Genomic DNA, 22,565 nt, shown 5'->3' on the forward strand with positions numbered 1-22,565 from the left:
CCGCACAGCGGCTGGCCGAACCCCGACTTCGGGGCGGGACCTAAGCACAGCCACAACCCAAAGATACCCATCAGTAAGGCCAGGACGGAACCCGAAAGGTGGCCGCATCCGTTTCAGCGTCCGCGCGCGAATATGGGGGGTGGGGGGACGGGAGAAGTGGGGGGGACAGGCGCCAGGGGGGGAGGGGGAGGGGGAGGGAGAATGAGCGTTCACATCTGCACATCCACCCGTTCTACCTGCAGCACAGTCTGGGCGTCTGTGTCGGGCAAAAGGAAAGAGAAAGTGCCACGTCCCGTACACGCTTTCGGCAACCCTCCTCCAAGTCTCAACTAAGTTTATTTCGCAACGCAGCATCCCAGAGCTCTGTGAAAACTAGATGCCAATTTCAGTTTGCACCTCCATCAGTGCATCCAACAAGATTCTAGGTTCCCCGCTACCATTTCGCAGAACTCCGTGTCTCGGGAGAATGTGGGCTTGTACCTCCTGCCTCTCGCGGGGCACCTTTCTTTGTGGAGAAGCGGCGCCCAGGCTGCTCCCCGGGAGGTCCCGCGCTCTGGCACGCGGCGCCCGGTCTGCCGCAGCGCGTCTCCCCGAGGGCGGGCGCTAGGACCGCGGGGAGCGCGGGCGGCCCGGCGCTACCTTAAACCCAGCCCAATGCCGCTGCCTGCGCCACTCTGCGCGCCGGCGGGGGCTGCGCAGGAGGAGCGCTCCGCCGGCTACAACGCTCCGCGAGCCGGCGCGGCAACACCTGTTCGCGGCAGCCCGGGAGGCACGCGAGCTCCGGGACGCGGCTCTCCTCGCTCGCCGCTCGCCGTCGTGCTAAGCCAATGGACATCTGCGGAGCCTCTGGAGAAATCTGGATACTAGCTTTGGACGCCTAAAGTTTTTTCTTCTTTTTGTTTTATTATTGTTATTATTATTTCTTTTTGGAGGGGGGATCGGGAGGCGAGATTTGTCGCTGCCACCATCGTGAGGTTTTTTTCCCCTTGAAGGATTCATGCTGATGTCTGCAGAGTCGGTTAGAGTAAAAACAGCGCATGCCTTCCTGGAGTCAGGATCCGTAAATTCTGACGTAGCCCGTGCATCTTAAAATCCCTATAATAACGCCTAGGCATTTAAGTTGCTATGGTCATTCTGATCTCAAACCAAATGGAGAAACTACGGATTTTTTTTCCTTATTACGGTCGGATGGGATGAAGACCTTCCTGCCTGCTAAGAGCTGGGGATCTATGTATAGAGATACATAGATATGTTTATCAATATGTCAGTGTGTGAGTATAAAGTGGTGGTTTCTTAGACTATCAGTGGTTTGACCTTGAACCTGCGCCAGTGAAGCAGCAGATTACTTTTATTTATACATTTAATGGATTGAAGAAAGGAACCTTTTTTTTTTTCTCTCTCTGCAACTGCAGTAAGGGAGGGGAGTTGGATATACCTCGCCTAATATCTCCTGGGTTGACACCATCATTATTGTTTATTCTTGTGCTCCAAAAGCCAAGTCCTCCAATGGCTCCCTTAGGTGAAGTTGGGAACTATTTCGGTGTGCAGGATGCGGTACCATTTGGGAATGTGCCGGTGTTGCCGGTGGACAGCCCGGTTTTGTTAAGTGACCACCTGGGTCAGTCCGAAGCAGGGGGCCTTCCCAGGGGACCCGCAGTCACGGACTTGGATCATTTAAAGGGGATTCTCAGGCGGAGACAGCTATACTGCAGGACTGGATTTCACTTAGAAATCTTCCCCAATGGTACTATCCAGGGAACCAGGAAAGACCACAGCAGATTTGGTAGGTATATCATTAACCCTTTAGTGTCCATGTAGTGACATATTCGGATTATAACTATCAAGGAGGTGGTGGCTGGGCGGGGAATGCGGGAAGGGATCGCTTCTTCTTTCTGTGTCTGTGTCTGTCTCTGTGTCTTGCCAGCTTGGAAAAAAAAAAAAAAAAAAGCCTCCGGAATTGCAGATCTGCTCTGGCACTGATGTAAGTCTATATTGAAAGGCTTTTTATTTTTTAAAAGGAGGGCACGGCTTATAAATATAACACAATTTCCTAGTTCTTTTGCATCAGATACACGGGAAGATCAGGTTTTGGAAGTTTCTTTTGAATGAACTGATTGCGAGATTTTAAAGCTTTAATCATTAACTACTGAGAACTTACAAATGCATTTTCCTGAAGCAATGGTTATCATCTCGTTTCCTGAAGGCAGTGGTTATCATCTGGTGCCCAAATGAAGTTTTTGTCCTTCCTTTCTCCCTAGTAAGTATATTGCTTGCCTTGTAAATTAAGCGTATTGTTTATTCCCACCTTAAGGGTCCGAAAGTCCAGCAGTAAAGGTTGCTGACTGACTGTTCTGGTAGGAGGAGGGCTAAAGTCATATTTTAGACTCCTTAAGCAGCAGGAGGGGGGTTGGTGGTGGCGGAGGAAATTACTTGAGAAGGGGCAGACGACTCATTAGGGGCGTTTGTCTTCTCAGTTATTAAGTTTTTTTTTTTTTTTTAAACCTGTGCGCTGTAATTTCTGTAGCATTCAGTTCTGTGCGGGTTTCCTGGATGGCTCTCTAGTGTGACCGTTTGAGCGTGTGCGCGTGCAAAAGCTGCGGGCTAATTTTAAAGGGCATTCCGAGGATTTTATTTCCCGAAGAGGGTATTTGTGACTCAGCACCGAGGGCTGCAAACCTGAGGGTGGTGACTCCGTCCACTTTAATGCCGCACACACAAGCCTGCTGGGCCACCCTGAGCCCACAGCACAAAGTCAGCGGAGCGCCATCCCAATGGGGGGTACTTTGTGTTTAACTGTTTTTTTTTTTTTTAACTTACCAAATAAATAAGTAAAGTAAAAGCGCCAGTTTGGGTAACCAGACTGTTGGAAGGAGTTAACTTCTCAGTGAATCCACCTGACAACACTTAAACTAGGTCGTAAAAACCAAAGTCCTGCGGTGATTTTTCTTCCTCATACTTTCATGCCAGATGTTAAACACAACCTAAACTATCAGGGAAACTTCGTGGGGCTTCAGATGATACCAGAAGGTGAGGAGGATTCAGGCCAGGGATGGGGATGGTCCCAGAAACTCGAGGCCCAGGATTTTCTCCCATTGCTCACATGACCCAAGTTGAATTTAGTACTGAAAAATTTTCCGGTTGTTTTCGCCGTCTTTTTTTTTTTTTTAAAGTTCTAGTTCTTTGCTTTGCAATTATTTAGTGGGAATCTAACTCGCCCTTCCCCGCAGAAGTAGATGCAGTCGGTTGTGCAAAGCGAAGACTAAACTTTGCTGAAGTGCTGTTCTTTCCGGCCGCTTTAAGGGCCGCCGCCGAGCCTAGCGTTCAGCTCCAGAACAACAGGCGGTGGGCGGTCGTGGGTGGGAGAGCGGCCGCGTCTCGGGCCCCCGGCGGCCGCCAGCTGGGCCTCGCGGCCGCGCCTTCCGAAGGCGGCGGCGTGGGCGGGCGGCCTACGTGCACCTCGCGGCCAGAACCCCAATCTTCCCGCGGCCGGCAGGTGCCGGCTCGGCGCCCCAGCGCCACGGCACCCTCGGCAGCCGCCCGGTCACCTCCGCGCGGTCCTAAAGGGCCCCGTGTCTGTCTCCCTCGGCCCGCCCGGCTCGGGTGTTCACTTCGGTGCCGAGGGCGCCGCTGGAGTCGGGGGGCGTGGGGGGAGGGGGAGGGAGGGCGGTGGCTGACCTGTTGGACCAATTAAGGAATCCTTTTTCTTTTTCTTCTTTTCTTTCTTTCTTTCTTTTTTTTTTTTTGGCCCAAGTTTAGCCCCCTTGCTTTCTCTTTGTGTGTGTGTGTGTGGCTCCGGCCGAGGTGACAGCCGACGCCCGGGGCAGCGCGGTCTTTTGGGGTGTGGGAGCCGCTGGGGGCGCGCGCCCGGGAGGCAGAGTCGGCAGCGGGCACCCGGGACGGGCTGCAGGTCGGACCCCTGACTTTCCCGCTCAGTCTTGCACCTTCTCCCTCTCTCTGAAGCAGGCAGCCGGGGCTCGGGAATCCGATGGGCTCTGCTCCGCCCGGGAGGTGCGTGGCAGACCCCGACCCGGCGAGGCCGGAGCCGCGGGGAAGGGGTGGGGGACAAAGGGCCGCGGAGGCGGGCGCGGGGGAGGCGGGCGGGGGGGAGCCGTGCTATTGTTAGCTGCCTCCGCTCGCGGAGCTCGAGGCCTGAGGTCTCGCTTTCCAGAGCGGAGTAAACCGCGCCGGCCTCTCCGGGGTGCGCGCCGGTGCGCGGTGGGGACTCAACGCTCAAGGGTCAGGGGCGGCTTCATTGTGTGAATGAGCCGAGCCCCGTCTTTGAGAGAGCACCTCAAAACCCCCAGCGCGGCACGACCGAGCTCAAGGAGATGATGGGATGTTCCAGTCCGGGCTCCTCCACGCGCCCCCGCCCCCCTTGGACTGTGTTTTTTTTTTTTTTTTTTTTTTTTTGTAATGCAGTCACCTTTAGGATAGGACGTTTGCTACCCGCAATCGAGTCAGTAAAAATCCAGTAACTCTGCCACCAGAGCGGACGATGATGCAGGGTGGGATGGTGGGGACCACGAGGGTGGGCCCAAGGGGCGCGTGCTTGGGTCTGCAGAGGGGGGCTTCTGGTACAGCCCCCCGTTAGAGACCACGAAACAAAATCTAGACCTCGCTCCCTCTCCTACCCCCCCAACCTGCGGGTTGGAGAAAGGTGTCGCCAAGGAAGTGACACCTCTGCTCCTTGGGCTCGCTAGGCACTGTCGCCCGGGTCGGTAGGTTAAGTGCTGGGTGGGAGGCGATCTAGGGGAGGAGGGCGAAAGCCTCGGCCAGGCTGAGGTTTGGGAGCGCCCAGCTTTGAGCTTGAGGGTCGCCCAGGAGTCGGTCACGGGGGACGGGGGAAGGGCGCGCCTGGCGCTCCGCTGAGCCGCTCGCCCTCCTCCGGCTGGGGCTGAGTGGGTGGCTTGTGCGCAGTGGGGGTGGGGAAGGAGGGTGAGGCAGGAGGGGTTATTTAAGTCTTTCATCCAGTTGCAGTGAGAAGCGGCCCCCGGGGTGACAGCAGTGCCACGGTCTCCCGCTGTTCCCGCTGCCGCAGGTCCCAATATTAGCAACCTCTGCAGCGCGAGTGAGTGCGGGGCGCCTCCTCCCCGGCTTTCGCAGCCCCGCCCGAAAGGAGGCATCGGCGGCGCTAGGACCCGGCGGCGCTGGGGGAGGCGGGGGAGGGCGGGCTCAGGTCGCAGGCGGAGGGGCTGGGGCTGCGGCTGCTCCTCGCACCTGGCGCGCCGGCTCCGGCCCCTTCTCCTTCAGTCCCTGGCCTTTCAGAACCGCGGCGTCCCTGCCATTGCCCCGGCTCCTCCCTGGAGATTCCGAGTACATCCTTGGGTTCTCTTCCGAGTCTCTAGAAAAGAGTAGCTGTGGGTAGGGGGTGGGAGGGGTTTACACCTTGATGCAAAATGAAGGTGAAATTTCTACCTGACATGAAAGGGCACAAGGAAATGTGCTGGAAAAATGATTCTTGCCGCCCCCATGCAGCCGCAGGTGACTGCAGCTGCTGGCAAGCGGCAAGCTTGGCGGTGACAAAGCAGCGGCAGTGCAGGGGACCTGGGGGGTGGGGGAGCCTCAGCGTTCCAGCAGGAGCTGCAGTGATGGCAACTTCGGTGGGACCTTCAGGGAGCCCTTTGTTTTTCCCTTTGGGGGTGGTAGTGTGGAGGTAAGATTCAGTATGGAACTGGGGTAGTGTCTCTGGATAATAGACTGGAGAAGCGAGATGTTTCGTTCATATTTTTTTCTCTTTGAAGCACTAGCTACATGGAAAAATAGAAGATCAATTGAGGAAATGGTAATATAGAATAGTAAAAAAGTGAACATTGGGCCTGATCTGCTGTTTAACTTGGCATGGGGAAAACTAAGGGATTGGCTCTGGGCTTGGTGGAAGATGAAGTACTTCTCCGCTGGCGTGCCTTTAGGCCTGGGGTCGTATATCTGAAGGGCAGGACTTCAACGGGATCCCAGATTTGCACCCAGACTGGGGTGTCCATTCATCGGGGCTAGATGTTAGGGGGAAGTTGTACTAGAGGGGAGAAGTTTGATAGATAATATGATTTTTTTTAAATGGAAGTTCATAAGTCTTTTTTTCCACAAAATAATCTGTTGTGTGTATCTGGCTTTTCAATATCTCACTAAGGGAAAGGAGCTGTGTAAGGAGCTGTTTTTAAAATTGGTTCAGATTCTTGAAAAATCGCTGGGCTTATAACTCTCATTTAGTTAGTCATTTCCTAAGTGAACGCAGATTTGCTTGAGTTGCTCTAGACTGGCACTTAACTCAGATGCAGACTCTGAGATGACTGATTTGTCATCCCTGGGGTGGGATCCTTTGGGTAAGCAGGGCCCTCTGTTGGGGGGGCGGTTAATCTATTTTAGAATGTCTCATGACATGCCTCACTCCACAGTCTGCACACATCCTTGTCTTCTGAAGAATGCAGCTCTGTTAAGTGTTGGGGGCTTTTAAGCTAAAGGGTTGTTTAACATGGATAGGAGTAGCACAGCTTTGCCCCCCTACTTTCCATGGCTGACCTTGTTATGGTATTGGACATGAGGCCTAATACAGAAGGGCTCTTAAGAGATTGACCAGCTTTGGGTGAATGGTTCATTTGAACAGAGCTCTAGGGCTGAACACTCATACCTGGTGAGTTTGGAACATTTTCCTGAAGTGGTCCCAGGAACTGACCTGGCCTCTAGTGAACCAGGGAAGACCCTGAAATTTATCGTATGCTGCAGGCCCCAGTAAACACATTCTTGTTAGAAACTGTAGGTTGCTGTGAAAGTGCAAAGCTCAATGAAACTAGTCACTGACTCCAGGACACCCATGTTACTGAATTACTGTGGGCCTTCCTGATTGAGGATGCTCAGGGTGTGTCTGTTCAAGAAGAGAGACCGGCTACCATGACACACATGTGAGGCCACAGTTTTAATTTACAACCCAACATTCCCTCTCTGCTTTTCATTTCCTTCCTTCCTTCCTTCCTTCCTTCCTTCCTTCCTTCCTTCCTTCCTTCCTTCCTTCCTTCCTTCCTTCCTTCCTTTTTCCTTCTTTCTCTTTTCCCATTGATTATTAAACATTTAAATGTTTGTATACACAGAAGCCTTCTCCTGGGCTATTACTGATCCAGCACCCTTCTGTGCTGCACACACATGGAAATGGATAGAAGACAAAAGTAGTGGGCCAGACTCAAGTGAGTACAGTTGGAAGCCCTTGTTGGTGCCAACACTGGTACAGAAAGAAGTCAGTTGACCTGGTTGAAGTTCGAGTTCATTGTGGGCAGGATGGTACCAGGAATGATATGGATTCTAACTTGGGTGGGGTGGCATCTTGTTGGCAGGTTGTCATGTTTTTCTGGCCCTACAATATTGACATCCTCTGCACTTGGGGGAATAGCTCTGACTTAAACTTTTGGAGGTTCTATTTGCCCTCAGATCATTGATGTAACCTTATAAAAGGTATGGTGATTGTTTTGAGGTACTCCTCTTCAAGGGGTTGCAGAGATATGGATGATGGTTTGAGATGAGAAAATTTTTCCACCTGGGTCACTACATAATTATTTTCATTCAGGAAACCTGCTCTCACTTCTCTTCCCAGACCTGAGTGACCACCCCCCACCAATCTTTGAACAATCACTATACCCTGAACATCTCCCACGCACAGTATTCACTACATACTTTATCTGTTTGTTTCTCTTTCATTCCACTCTTTCATTGAATGTTTCTCTTTCATTGAACTCTTTGAGGTTATAGGGCTTAGGTTGTATTTTAACTTTATATATTCGGCACATGGTACTTAGGTTATAATAGTCACTCAGCAATCATCTATTGATTTAATTAGTCAAGGCATGTGAGTTAGAGCTAATTTTTTGATGCCAGAAAAAGAAGCAAGATACATATCTTAATACTTGTATTTCCAAAACATATGATAATCATTTTCAACTTTTAAGTCAAACTCTTAACTCAAACTTTTAACAGAAAAAACTATGTGTGTGTTTTTTAAATACATACATATATATGTATATGTATTTCTGTGTTGTTCATTTTTGTACAATGTTTGATTTCTCCTCTTAGGTGTAATCTCCACAAAATTCCCACCACCAAGTCACCCATGAACTGTCATCATAGTCTCTCATGCTCTTCCCTCCTCTGTTTTGATCCCTCTCCCTTCCCCTCCGGTGATGAATGTTTCAAGTTGATAGTCTGCCTGCTAGACATTTTTTTCTTTCCTGATCCCTTGTTTGGATCCCCTTTATTCCTCCTATAAGTGAAACCATCTGATATTTTTCTCTTTTCTTCTGACTTATTTCACTGGGCCTAATCCCTTCCAGTTCCATCCATGTGGCTGCAAATGGCATGAGTTTATCTTTTTTGATTGGTGAATAATATTTTATTGTGTATGTATGCCACATCTTCTTGATCTAGTTATCTGTTTTGGCGCATTTATGTTGTTTCCATATCTAGCTATTAGAAGTAGTGATGCAATAAACATAGGCATTCAGGTTTCCTTTTGAATCAATGCTTTTGTGTCCTGTAGGTAGATTACTAGGAGTGGAATTGTTGGGTCATATGGTAGCTCCATTTTTAGCAGTTTGAGGGCTCTCCACACAGCTATGTGTTATTCATATGTGGACACTAATGAATTCCTTACACTAATTCTAGAATATGACCTCTATTATAGTGTGTTTCCAGGTAACTAAAAGAGATTTACAAAGCTATATTTGTTATCAGCAAGTATGTCTATATGTAGAGGAGATGCCCACCTTTCTAAGTCCCACATAATGTGAACTCACCAAGCTCACCCTGGTTTTCATTTCCTCTGCTGCCTCTAGTCCTACCCACTGGATCTGTGGGGTCTAATTTATATGACATTTTCTAGTTACCAGTAAGGGCATAACTATATAAAAACAGTACAGAACTCATGGTTTTATGAAAAGAGGTAAAATCAATGGTAAGATGTGCATAATAGTTATGATGTAGGTTTTGGAGTCTGTTTGGGGCAAATTATTTAACATCCGTAAGCCTCAATTTCCCCACTTATAAACTGGTGATTAAAATATTGTAATGCAAAAAATTTACAAAGACATAAAATGAGGGTACTTCAGTAATGAAAAGAATAAATGAAATAATGTAATGCCTAGAATTATTCTGAGGATTACATGAATGAAGGCCTCTCATTTGGCATGGATGAAATCTTCAAGGACTCTATTCTGCAGACCAGTCAAATGACTTTGTGACCTCACAAATTACCCATTTTTTGTTGGGCTTGGTGGACAATATTGGCTAATACTCATTATTGGTTTTCAGAGCTGCCATGTTTAGGGAAAATAGATCGTCAGAGGCCCTCTTAAGGGCAAGTAGATGCAAGTATCTTTTAGTTTCATGATTAAACCCATCTATATCATGGTAAATTAGATTATTCAGACCTCAGAGAAGATGAAATTTTACTGTCTCATTTTATAGTGAAAATTGGACTAATGAATTCCTTACACTAATTCTAAGAAATGACCTCTATTATAGTGTGTTTCCAGGTAACTAAAAGAGATATACATGCATATACCTCCTAATAGTAATAAAATGCTAGAAGTTTGATTATTTTTAATTGTAAGAATTAGGAATAATGTAATGAAATGAAGAGATTACATCAATAAGGGAGTGCATCGCCTGTGAAATGAAGCTCATGGAAATATTGCTTGTTTATCTTTCCATGTGCTTTGTGAGGTGGGAAAGGCCAGTAATAAATTGGCTTATCTTAGCTGTATTATTGTGGAGTCACAGATGATCAGATTCATAATATAAGTTGTAATTTCTTTTCTATTTTTTCCATTCACCAATTCACATTCTACTAAAATAAATAGAATTGTTGGTCCAAATAGATATTTTGTAACCGCTGAACATGAGATATTTGTTACATTTTATGCTTACAAAAGAGTTAGGAATACCCCTTTTATGAAGCTTTTGTTTTATTAGATGTATATAGCTCTTGTCTTCTTTTAATTGCAGCACAGTCTGCTTCGTGAGAGTTGGAAAATTAATTGTTTAAAAATCCATGTAGCTGTTTTTGGATTAGTTACGTGAGACTTGTATAGCACTCTATTAGCCTTAGTTTTGTTCTAAACTCTTAATTTTTGAAGATATTTAAAAAGAAGCTCAATATTTGCTATGTGCTAATACAAAGCCTACACAAAGTGTATAACATAATGAGAAAATAACTGAGCACAATAATATTAGTATTGTCCCAAACATATTATTGGATTATCATTTTAAAACAACAGTAGTTCGAGAAATTGAAGTTGCTTCTGTGTGGCCATAAAATTCTGGATTATTCCCAGTTTAGGTATTGTTATTCTTGTGAGGTAAGTTATGGTAAAGAAGAAAATAAAAGAGGATCATTTTGATTTGATTTTGGGATTCCATGTTTGTTTTAAATAAAGGACATTTTTAGAATCAGCATTTGTCCTCCAGAATATGATCTTACCGTTGTTGCTTAACATTTCTTTGAGGCTTAGATAGGTACAGCAAAAATCAACATTTTGCTTAAGCAGAAATATTTGGGATGTGTGTAGGCTATTTTAGTTTTCCAGATGGAGCACAATAAGTTATATAATAGAGATCTGGATAATTATCTGTATAAACCAATCAAGGACTTTGGTTAGCACCGCCTACTCTTATTTTGAAGGACATAAGATTATTCTCTGCATGGATCTTTTTTCTGACCTGCCCATACACGTGAATACTTAATTTTACATTTATAAAGTAGAATTAAGATTTCCCTTAAGTTAGGTCCTCCCTGGTGGTACAAGGGGTTAAGCACAGCACTATGAAGCAATCCGCAGCCTCTGCAGCAGGAGTCTGATTCCCTGGTTGAAGCATGAGTTCGATCCCCCCCAGGGAGCAACCCACATGGTGCAGCAGACCTCTCCTGACTCGGCCCGCTGCACCCCTCAGCAGTGTATTTGAGAGTCTGTCTGTTCTGCTCCCCACTCTGTCTCTGGTGAATCCTCTCACCCCTCTGCACCTCTGGCCTGTATCCCCAGCTCTTGTATGCATAAATCTTAAAAAAAAAAAAAGATTTCCCTTAAGTTAAACTCTTTTAGGTTAATGAGAATATGTATATTAGTTTATGTCACTTTTTAGCATATTGGGGTAAATACTAGCCATTTAAAAAAATGTTTGTTTTGTATTACGTTCATAAGTGTTTTTATGCTATTACGAGAGAGGTGCAAGATCACTTCTTTTAGGCAGTAGCTTTAAAAGAGAAGATACTTCTTTAATGTGAAATTATCCGACTTGGGACTGAGCATCCTCTCCAAAGCTCCTAGGGATGCTGAGCTCTAGTGAATACTCTGCTGTCTAACCTGTCCTTGCCTTCTTCCTTTGTCTCACAGGCATTCTGGAATTTATCAGTATAGCAGTGGGCCTGGTCAGCATTCGAGGCGTGGACAGTGGACTCTACCTCGGGATGAATGAGAAGGGGGAGCTGTATGGATCAGTAAGTGCCATGAGCACCTGTGCCAATCTTTCTGTCTCATCTCTGATTCCAACTGCATTTTCTCTAGATTATAAATAGCTCAGCATGAGCTGAGTCTATTTGGAAGGAAAGTGTAAGTTTTTACTTTTTTGAGGAAAATCATTTCCTTTTTATTAATAGATACTAGCCCTGGATACTAGCCCACAGTGACTAAGAACATGCTTTATTTATATGCCAAACCATTTTCATTATCAAGTAAATAAATTCACAAGTGTGAAAAATTCTATCTTGTATTGAATGGGAGTTATTTTTGAAATGAAATTATCTTCTCTTAAGCTTTGCCAAGCATTGTAATTAAAACTAGAAATAGACCATCCAGTGAGTATAAATCCTTTCTCTGCACTACATAAGGTTTTCTTTGTGCACAGAAATAAGGGAGATGGAAATTATTGTCAGATAGTTTTGTATGTGAATTCGTATAATTATTTATAAGTACTATGAGTTTCTTCTTTTTCCTTGTCTCACTTCCCTTCTCCACTGGATTGTAAGCTTCTAGGGGGAGGCAGGGAAGAAATGTTTATTGCTGTCTGCTAGGTGCCAGGCATTGTTTTTGGTGCTCAGGAACAGCAATGAATGAGACAAAGTCCTTGCTTCTGCTTTGGGAGGTGGGGACTGACTTAATATTTTTGTATCACTCATCAGTGCGAGCAGTTTCTAAGACACAGTAAGAACCTCATACATTTTTGCTAGAAATTTGAGAATGAATAATAGGTCAGTAATTGCTATATACTAACTTGAGTTTCCCACAAAAAACTTGGAGTGAAGTTAACATTTAGTTTTTCATCGCAAATAGTGGGCTCCAACAAGAATTTATCTATGTTAATTGTAATTTGTAAATCATAAGTTTGGTTAGAATCTAGAGTGAAGGTTACCTTCGTATAGAATCAGGAGAGAATTTTTTCTAACTGTACACCTCTGCTATTTTTGTACTAGTAAATACATGCACATACACATATACAAGGGCTGGAAGTAGTATCAATGTTTTACTTAGAAATTCCAGGTGACAATTGCTTACAGCCCATGAAATTTGAATATGGTACACACACACCATTTTTTATTTTATTTTATTTTTATATATATATTTCTTACATAATTATGTCTTGGTAAAACTTGCTCTAGATTGGGTGACTTGGTTAGATATTTAAGTCTTTTTTAAAAAGTCCCTCCTTGAGAAAAGTTTTTAACCATGGAATTGAGCTTAGTATTTTAAGCACAGTTCTTGATTTAGGTGAAGTTACTTTCTTCTTAAATTATTTTTGTCAGCTCCTTAATGTACAAAGATCCAAGATGTAAGGATGCATTTAAATTTACAAATATAAAGTGATTTTCTTCTTTTATCAGGTTTTCAACTTTTTTTCACTTTCAGTTCTGTACTATGGATTTAATTGATTGCAGTTTAACTAAATAAAATGTATCTTGTGTGTAGGGCAGTGTGTGACCTAGAATGGTCATTGTTTATTGCAGTCATCTTCAAGCTTTTTTTAAGCACATACCACCACCAAAGCAAAACATTTTTTGAATGTGGATATCAACTATACTTATTAAATTATTTTAATTGTATATCCAAAATATAATTTGTTATTTTATTTTTTGAGATATGTATTAAAGTTAAAATTCTGAAAGGATTTGATGAGTGAGTAAATACAAGTAGAGCCTATGCTGTTTGTTCCTTGCTCCTTGACCTTCCAAGTGCCCTCCTGGTGGAGCTATGGCCAGACCTTCAGATGAAGTCCCTGAATGGCAGTTTCCTCAGGTTTACTGGCTGACAGGGAGAGCAGGTGGAATTTTGTGTTCAGCAAAGTGGCTTTACTTTTATTGTTCCAGCTGAGCCTTGTCTTTCCATTTGGATTCTTTCAGTGCTTCCTTACCACTCCTCTACTCCGGATGCCTTCCAGCCTTTATCTTCCCTGGTCTGTAACACAGACTGGGGGCAGCATGGTGGCTCAGGAGGGGCCCTAAATGTAGACCCAGGGAGCACCAGGGACAGTACTGCCTGAATTGGTAGCCAGAGCAGCAGAGTGTCAGAGAAACCCATCTTGGTATGTTTTTTGGAAAGCCAGACAATTTTGGGATGTTTTCTATGAATCCTGTTTGTCTCTTTCAGGGCTTTTTGAATACACACACATACAGACGTCTCCCTTGCACTGGTCCACAGCTAACTGACATTCCAGTCACAGAACCCTAGCCAGACACAAGGAAAAAATATGAGAAAAGGCAAAAATAGCTCTTCAAAACTCTTGTACCTTCTGTGCTTGAGAAATGTATACCTGCTCGAGTGAAGAGTATTCTCTGACTTGTAAACTACTTGGAAGAAAGTAGGACAAGGAATGCGTTTCCATATTGTGAGTTCCTTTGTGGGAAAATATCTCAAGCGGCTTCTCTGCATCCTGCTTCTCCCGTCTCCAATCCATTCTCCACACTGATGGGAGAATTACCTTTCAAAATCCAGATATGAGTGTCCCATCTCAGCTAAGATCCCTTCAAATGCGTGCCTTTGAAGGCTAATTCCTGCATTCTTTAGCAGAGCATTTGATACTTTTTATAGACCACTTTGCTTGGATCTGGTTAGTCAGTATCATCTATAGCTTCTTTCCTGTGTAATTCTAGTTCATCTACTTGTGTTCTCTAAACGTGCAGTCCGACTTATCTATGTGGGCAAGTTAGTCCCTCTGTCTGGCATGCTGTTCTATCCCTCTCTATATGGTGAAGCAGTGTTCTTTCTTCAATGAATTCAGTGATTCAATGAGAGACAGTATTGCCTCTTCTGCAAAACCTTCACTGCACTCCTAACTTGAACCCTGGTTATTCTGATTCACATTACTTGTGTTTTCCTCTGCATCCTGGTAATGCTTTGTTTATATATTCACCATTATACAAATAACCATGCAGTTTATAGTACAGTTAATTGTATTTCTGTATTCATTATTGCATTAAAGGGTATGAACTGCGTATGTCTATTTAATGATGCCTAACATATAGCAGTGGTCCTTGCACAATGTAAGTGCTCAATGAATGTTTGATGAACTGAAATGAATGAAACATTTATTTTTATGCTCATTGATCATATCAGTGTGAAACTACTGCTGGTGCGATCAGTATATACTTAGGAATCTGCTGGAGAGAATTTTTATCTTACATTCCCATGTTGAATTGAACTGTGTATGATGTGTTGCTCTGTGTATCCAGTCCCAGAGGCATGTGGCTGTGACTGGAGAACAAGACTGTATAATGACAAGAGCAAGGTCAGGGGTCAGGAGACTAGAACTCTGCTTATGCCTCTGCTATCAGTGAGGAGCCAGGCTCTTCTATTTATCTACAAAATCAAGAGCTTGAACTTAGATATCTGGAAGTTCTCTTCCTATTCTGGATTGCGAGAATTTATGGTTTGGGTTTTTTAGGCTTTACTCTTGAGTCTTGTCTGCCCAATCCATGATATTCTCTATGTGCACACAAAATGTATATGCAGCGAGATCTCTTTGCTTCTTGTTTAGTGAAATAGAAAGAAACTAACTAGACAGATTGTTTTCTCTTTGGTCCTCACCTCACACAGCTGGAAAGAAGGTGAGGGTGGGATCTGTGACCCCCGCTGTCTAGGAATCTCATTTTCCATTGGGATTATGGTTCTCAGACTTGGCATGGCAACAGGAATAAGGAGTGACAGAAATAGGACATTTTTGTTGTAAGGAGACTGAGAAAAGGAAAGAAAAGAAAAAGTTAATGAATCTATTATTCAACATGTGACAAATTGTAACTTAAAGAACTTTTATCTGTGTGAAATTGTGTAAAACTCAGTAAACTACCTCCTACAATTTGGTCACGTAGGTTGAAAAATGAGAAATCCTCATATAAGCTTCAAGTCTTTCCCTTGACCCTAATGTCAGTCTGTTCTCTTGAGTAATAAAAATAAAGTCCTAAGAAAAGAAAGTGGTGGTTTTATTTCAAAATATTGGGAACATTTAATATATTCAAGGGGAGTATTGAAAAGACATCTCATCATGAAAGAAAGTAAATAGAAGATTCGGGCATAGTAATCACAAGATAAATGAGTTTGTAAATGTAGGAAAATTAATTTAAAGTGTGTATTGCTATTTTGGCATTACTTTTGGCTTTTCATCTATGCAGATTTTTTGTTTCTAAGTTTATCTTGGGAGTAGATCTAAAAGGTTGGGGCTAAATGTGGTATTATTTCTTTAGAAAAAAATATGATTCTGATACCTATTAGAATATAGAAACACTATATTGATAATGTGTATCATGATTTAATTTAAGGAAAGCCTGAATTATTCTGACTCTGGAGTAGAGTATGCTTATTGTATTCATGTGTTAATTCATCTATGCATACATTCATTCATTTGCTTATTCACAAACATTTATACCTACTATGTGCCTAGCACCATGTTCAGCGCATTACAATGCACACATATTTAAAAATCTGGTAGGAGAAATACAGTTATCCAATGCAGTGTGAAATGCAGTATTTTAGAAGAACACAGAAATATCTTGGAGGCCCAGAAAACTGGTTTAATGACTGTTGACAAAATTGGGTGGTAAAATTTAAACTGTGTCTTGAGGGATGAGCAAGAGCTCAGAAAAGGAAGGACAGATAAGTTAGGACACATAAAACTTCAAATGTAAAGACTGGAATATACTGCCTGGGTGAAATACAGAGTATGTCAGGTCTCTCTCCCTCCCCTCCTCCCTTCCTTCTTCCTGCACCCGCCCACATACACACTTGGCTAGAGAATTTGAGTATTAGTTTACATTTGTCATTTTTGTTCTTATCGAAGAGTGTAGAGGTAAGACTCATTTCCTTTTTGATTGTTAATCTAAATTATTTGAATATAATTAAGATACTTTAGAATACCAAGTATAATTGATGATTATATACATCTCATTAAAAAAGAATGCCATGAAAAAATAATCTCCTTTATAAGAAGCTTGCATTTAACTAAAGATACTTGACCTTTTCATTAAAAAAGGTAGAATTACTAAAATTATAATGATACAGGAAAGTAGTTCATGGAATCTGCAAAAATGACATGAAAGGATTACACAGTGTTTGGTCTGTACTCTTTGTTTTAGTACTTTATTTTGCCCAGAACTTTAATTCCTGTTGATCTTTCCCATTAGATTTTTTGTTTTTTGAAATAGAGTCTCTGTCTTAATTTCTTTCTGCTCTTAAGGGCCCAGCAGGGTATATAGTGCAGCAGGCATATGAATGCTTTGTGTGTATCAGTGTAGTCAATAACCTAGATAGGATGGATTTTGATTATATTTTTAATAAACTTAAGATTAAACACATTGGTTGGGTTGTCCCTGCTAGGTAGAGCTGTGCTGAGTGAGCCAGAGCATATCCTTGCCTGGGCTACGTGGGGGAGGTCTTGTAGATCACCTGTCCCAGAATCAATATATCAACCTCTTTAAAAAGAAAACAGACAAGTTTTCTTTAAAAATGTTTTCTTTAAATGTTTCTTTAAAAAGGAAACAAAGCAAAAACAGACAATTATAAATCAGAGACATACTACAGGGGAGGAGGAGGGAGAGGGATCAGAGGGAGGGAGGGAGGAGGACAGGGGACTAAGGTGATGGTGCATGATGGTGCACGGGTGCATTGGTGAAGGAAACTCTATGGGGATTACACCTGAGGGGGTGGGGGGAAGCAAATATTATTTAAAAATGAAAAATGATGTAAAAAATAAAAGATAAAGGGATTTTAAAATTAAATTATCCATAGTGTATTACTCCCTATAAATACACATACAATAAAAAAAAAATAAAAAGAAAATAAAGTAACTCAGATTCTTGGAACACCATATTAACATAAATTATTTTTATTGTGTTATGTGGATATGTATAAGCACACTATACTTCTTGGCAACTGCAATTCAAACCCTACTATATTAAAATTAACACTCAACTATAAGACAAATAACATCCAAATTGGCACGATCAATGTAACATCATGAATGAAGTGCTCCTCAGAGGCAAAAATACTGCTTCTCTGTCAGTGTGGCCCCAAGACTGTGGCTCAGCTTTGCTCAGCACACCTGCTCTTCAGAGCAGCTTGGGAAACAGTTTCCCAACTTCCTTTCCTAATTATTGGGAAACCAGATGTTGTTATCTGGTCTTCACTGGTGTTCCAGGTACATCTTTTTTTTTTGTTTTCCTGTTAGCCCTGAAAGTGTTTTATGCACAAATGTATTCTTGGGGGGCAGTATATGGTTATAGATGGTCATCCAGAGGATCTAGATTAGCCTTAAAAGGATTCCTTTACATTTTCACAAAAAGACAAAGTAAAAATGTTTTTATTGCCCGCCCCCTGCTCCCCCCCACCCCCCAGCTTCTTTGTTTTCCAGGCATACCCAGTTACCAGTTTTGAAAATATCATGGTCAGTGTGAAGTCCTGGCCAGGAGGGTCAGGCTGCATTGGAGAGGTACTTTGGTCCTGGCAGTATATTAGAGGCCTCCTTCTCTCCATTGGGCATTTTTTAATGGCAATTGTGAGGAACTTTTGACTTGTGAGTAGCATGAACTTGTGTGATTGTGGAACAAAATACCATACCAAATAGCAGGAACTGCTAAACTTAGTGTTTTGTAATTGTGATGTGTCAGCTCAGGTTACTTTGATGGTAGACATTCAGACATTTTCTATATATCGAATCTCCAAAGAATAATTCATATAAAAGGCATGAACATGGTCATTTATTTAGTTATCTACTTGATAGCAGGCACGATCTACAAGTGGATGGTTTTAAACAGATATTTGGGGATAGAGCATTGCCTTCTATAGCATGTATACATGTGTGCCAATTTTCAAAGACTCAAGTAATAATTCTTTGGTGGTGGAGAGGGCAGTGTCTTAGAAGAGAATCTTCTATATTATTTGACTTACTTCATCCTTGTTTTAGAGACAGGAGAGTGATATTTTAGTGGCTTAATGACTTACCTAAGGTCATATAGATAGTAAATGACAAATCCAATTTAAATGTAGAGGAATTAATAAATCTTGCTGATACTATACATAAGAATGACCATCTACTTTTATGAATAAGAAATATACATATACCTTCTAATCGGAGTTAACCAGATATTAGACCAGAATTTTAGCATATTTTTCACTGATACGATTTTGGAACATACTTTTGAACATTTCTTTCTAGTAGCCTAGTTTTTGTTTAGTGATTCATTTGGTTCCTTAGCATCTATACTGCTATTCATTTTTGAGTGGTAAATCATCTTTAAAAACTCCATCTTTTTTTTAAAATAAAACATAAATTTTATTAGAAATGCATCTCAATGACATGGGTATAAGTTGGGATTTTTTTCTGAATTAGGTCGTGTATCCATAGGAAAAAAAAAACTTCATCTTTTTATTTATCATTAATTTATGTTGTTTAGAAGGGTAGGTACATTTACTAATTGTCTGAGGCATGTTTAAAACATCCCAGAACACAGGCATGGAGAATCTACAGTTTTGGAAGGGATTTAGTTTTAATCATTAACTGCTCAGTAACCACATTCCCATCTGGGATGAGAGGAGGAAGGAAGATGACTCTAGCTACTGGTAACAGGCTCAGGGATGGTGTTTCTTTAGGCTCAAGAATCTTCCTCATGACAGGTGCAGCTTTTACACGCCATGCCAGCTCTTCTTTCCTACCCTGGGTTTTCCTGTTTCCCTGGTCTGCATTGCTGCACTTTCTGAAATCTCCTTATGGCAGTAGAATGATGAAAGCTTGAGAGATGGTTTTGGGAAGTCGCAAGTCAGGGGCTTAATAAAGCCGTGTCTGTGGTAGACCCTCCCCTTGCACCTTGTTCTTCAGTGTCTTGAATGGAATTCCCTTTCTTAAGGGTCAGTTCTGTGAAGGCAGGGACTAGTGACTTAGACTAGTGAAGGCAGGGACTAGTGACTTACTACTGCCAGTCCTTAGAAGGTGTCCTACTGCACTGTGCTAGGTAAGTATTGTGTGTGAAGCATTGTCAGTGACATCCCAGATCACCTAGTCACCTATTTCTTCCTTTCTTCTCTTTGTCTTTTCCTTCTTTTTTACCTTCTCTTCTTCCTTTCATTCTCTTTCTCTTCCTCTTCTCCTTCTCCTCCCCTTCTTCTCCCTCTCCCTCCTGCCCCCCCCCCCAAAAAAAAGAAGACCATGCAGATCCTGGCGTATGAGCTTCTAATTTATAAGTAGGAATTGACATTTAGAGAGTTGACATTTAGACCAGAGTTGTTCTTGCTCATTTTGAATATAAAGCTACCTTTTTGGTAAAAACTTATAAAGCCCACATGATAGTAATCACATTTGTTTCTTTTGAATGAAAAAATACATTATGACAAAAAGTCCTGGATTTTATTGAGAATTTAGGATGGATCTGTTCATATGTACATTTGAAAAGAGCAGCATGTCTTTGTGGTGAATATTTCATTTGTGAAGTTAACTGACAATGCTGGTTCCTAGTTCTGAGCCTTGCTAGACACATTAGCTTGTAAGTTGGGGGTTGTGAGGACAGCCAGCAGGAGGCAACCTGAGTGACAGCAAATGCACAAACACACTATGCCTCCGAGCTGTCCAGGCTCTTCTTCGCTCTCCATTCCAAGCCCCTGGGCTCTTGGGCTCTCTCTTCCTCCTTCCTCCCTCCTGTCCTTTATTCCCCCCTTTCCAGTGTTGCCTCTTTTTTTTTTTTTTTTTTCAGAATATATTGTTAGTCCTGTACAACCTGAGCTCCTCCAGCTGATGTCTCTTTCTTAATTTGTTTTTGAGTTTCCAAGCTTCCTGCTTCTCTTTGAAGAATAACAGTCTCCCTGAGTTCCTTCAGTTAATGTCTGTGGCCGCCCAGTTCAGAATATGTAGAATTAGGGAGTATTCTGTTGGTCTGCTGCTCACGCCTTCCCCTCCTTCCCTTGCTTGCTCCCTTCTTTGTTCTTCCACCTACTACCACTGGCACACTCACTCACTCTCTGTTCACTCACACACAGTTTTGCCTTTACAAAGTGAACAAACATTATTGGTGCCATCTACAACTGATATGTGTGTAGTACATGATGAAAATACAGGCAGTCCTCATTATTTGCAGATTGTGTACTTGTGAAGTTGGCCTACTGGCTAAAATTTGCTTTTAACCTCAGAACCATTCCTCATGGCACTCTTGTGGTCATTTGCAGATGTGCATAGAGAAGCAAAAAATGTCAGTTACCTGGTGGGCATGTTCCCGAAAGAGGCCCAACAGACAACACCGCTCTTCTGGTCTCGGCTCGCAGTGTAAACAGATGTTCTTTTGGGGATCTATTCAGTGTCATATTATTATTGGTGATTTTGCTGTTTAAACCCCAACCACAGTGCTGGTATTTCTCAATGCAAAGAAGGCTGTGATGTGCCTTAAGGAGAAAAGTACATGTGTTAGGGCGAGCTTTGTTCAGGTATGAGTTATAGTGCTGGAGGCTGTGAGTTCACGTTAATGAATCAACAGTATTTTCACACACACACACACACAGAAATACACCCAAACAGGTTATATTGTGATCATTTGACAAAAATACTAGAAGGAGAGCCTCATAGGAACCTAACCCTGCTTGTCCCTGAGGAGCAGTGGTTCAGTATTGCTAATTCAATGTTCACAGCTACTCTATAGGTAGAACAGAACTACTGAGAATGGACAGTTCACACAAATGCAAATAGTACTTCCTTTCCTGGGTAATCTTAGAACTATTCAAGAAGAACTTGCAACTTTGTTGGCGGAGTGAGACCTGCAAACCAAGAATTATAATTTGCTGTGATTAATGTTATAATAGAATTACGTACAAAAAAAGGCTCAGAGAGTTTGGAGGAGGGAACTTAATTGCAGGGGTAGGAGAGAATGTCAGGATAATTCACAGAGGAGATGGAGAAAAATAGGCAGGTGATCTCAGCCAACTATCTTGTGAAGGCAACTTTGCTACAGGGTTTGGAAACACTGAGGCTGCTGGATGTATCCCCATGTTGTTATTGTTATTTCTACCCTTGTGGAAGCCCTGTCTCTGCTTAGGTTCTCCCAGCTGATGCCAGAAGTATTGATATATTGTTGACATTTGGAGGGTCCTCCCCTGTCAGCATCATTAGCTACTAAGGGATGTTGCTGCAGAGTGGTTTGGTATTATTTGAGCCTCACAAAGAATGCCAGCATCGCTGGAGCCGGATAGAAGCCACTGCCCTGGGGAGTACTCCAGCAGTGGTCTGGCTGCCTCTTTCCTCCTGCCTCCTCCCACGCCTAGGACTGACTCATAGGTGCAAAGACATCATTTATCAGGCTGTTGACCTGGTGCACCTCAGCAGCATCCTGATAGGCAGCTGAGAAAAAATGTCTGCATTCTCTACACCCCTGCTGCAGAGGGCTCCCCCTAAGGATTGAAAGGTTATAGCGTTAAGTGTAGAGACAGAGAGCTGTCTTCCTTCATCCTTGGTATAAATGCTTAACATCCTGACATAAGCTGGCGCCTTCCCTTCTTAATCTTTTTTTTTTTTTTGGTTGTTGTTGTTCTTATAATTCTTCATTGAAATCTGTTGTGGTTTGCTTTTCCTTTGCAATGAAGTGCCTAAAGCTCAATGCAGTATTCTAAGAATAGATCTGCCAAGGTCAGGCCAAAGACGTCTCTTTCCCTAAGGTGCATAATGTGTTTCCTTTGCTGAAGCATGGAATGATTTTTGCCTCTTTAACTGCCACACGGCATTCTACCTTCTCACATAATTATGGTCTACTCTCGGCTTTCTATATCTTTCTGTTCTCCTCTCTGCCTTCCTCTCTCATTCTTTCCTCCTTGTGAGTGAAAATACTGTTTCCTCCTTGTGTGTGAAAATACTGTTGATTCATTAACATGAACTCACAGCTCCGGCACTATGTCTATCTTTCAAGTTGATTTTCAGTATCTATATTTTGATGGAATATTCAAGACTTGCAATTCTGAATAGTTTGAACTTGGAGAAGAAGCATGGAGTGGTGGGGACACAGGGAACACAGCTCTGTGGATTCTGAAACTTACTGCGCTGTAATTCTGACACATGGTTATCGAAAGCCGCAGCATAGC

At 42.9% G+C, this 22,565-nt stretch overlaps 1 protein-coding gene across 1 annotated transcript in view; it reads left to right on the forward strand.

The window, feature by feature from the left end:
- Window positions 1-1,506: 1,506 nt before the first annotated feature.
- FGF9 (fibroblast growth factor 9) overlaps window positions 1,507-22,565 on the forward strand; it is a gene marked incomplete at both ends in the record, with an annotated part of 29,702 nt that continues 8,643 nt past the window's right edge. Inside the window, 2 exons of the mRNA XM_084235685.1 lie at window positions 1,507-1,783; window positions 11,370-11,473. Coding sequence (XP_084091811.1) covers window positions 1,507-1,783; window positions 11,370-11,473 — 381 coding nt within the window. The remainder of the gene's footprint in view (window positions 1,784-11,369; window positions 11,474-22,565) is intronic.

This window comes from Talpa europaea (genome assembly GCF_964194135.1).
Source record: "Talpa europaea genome assembly, chromosome: 6".
In the NCBI taxonomy this organism is placed as follows: domain Eukaryota; kingdom Metazoa; phylum Chordata; class Mammalia; order Eulipotyphla; family Talpidae; genus Talpa; species Talpa europaea.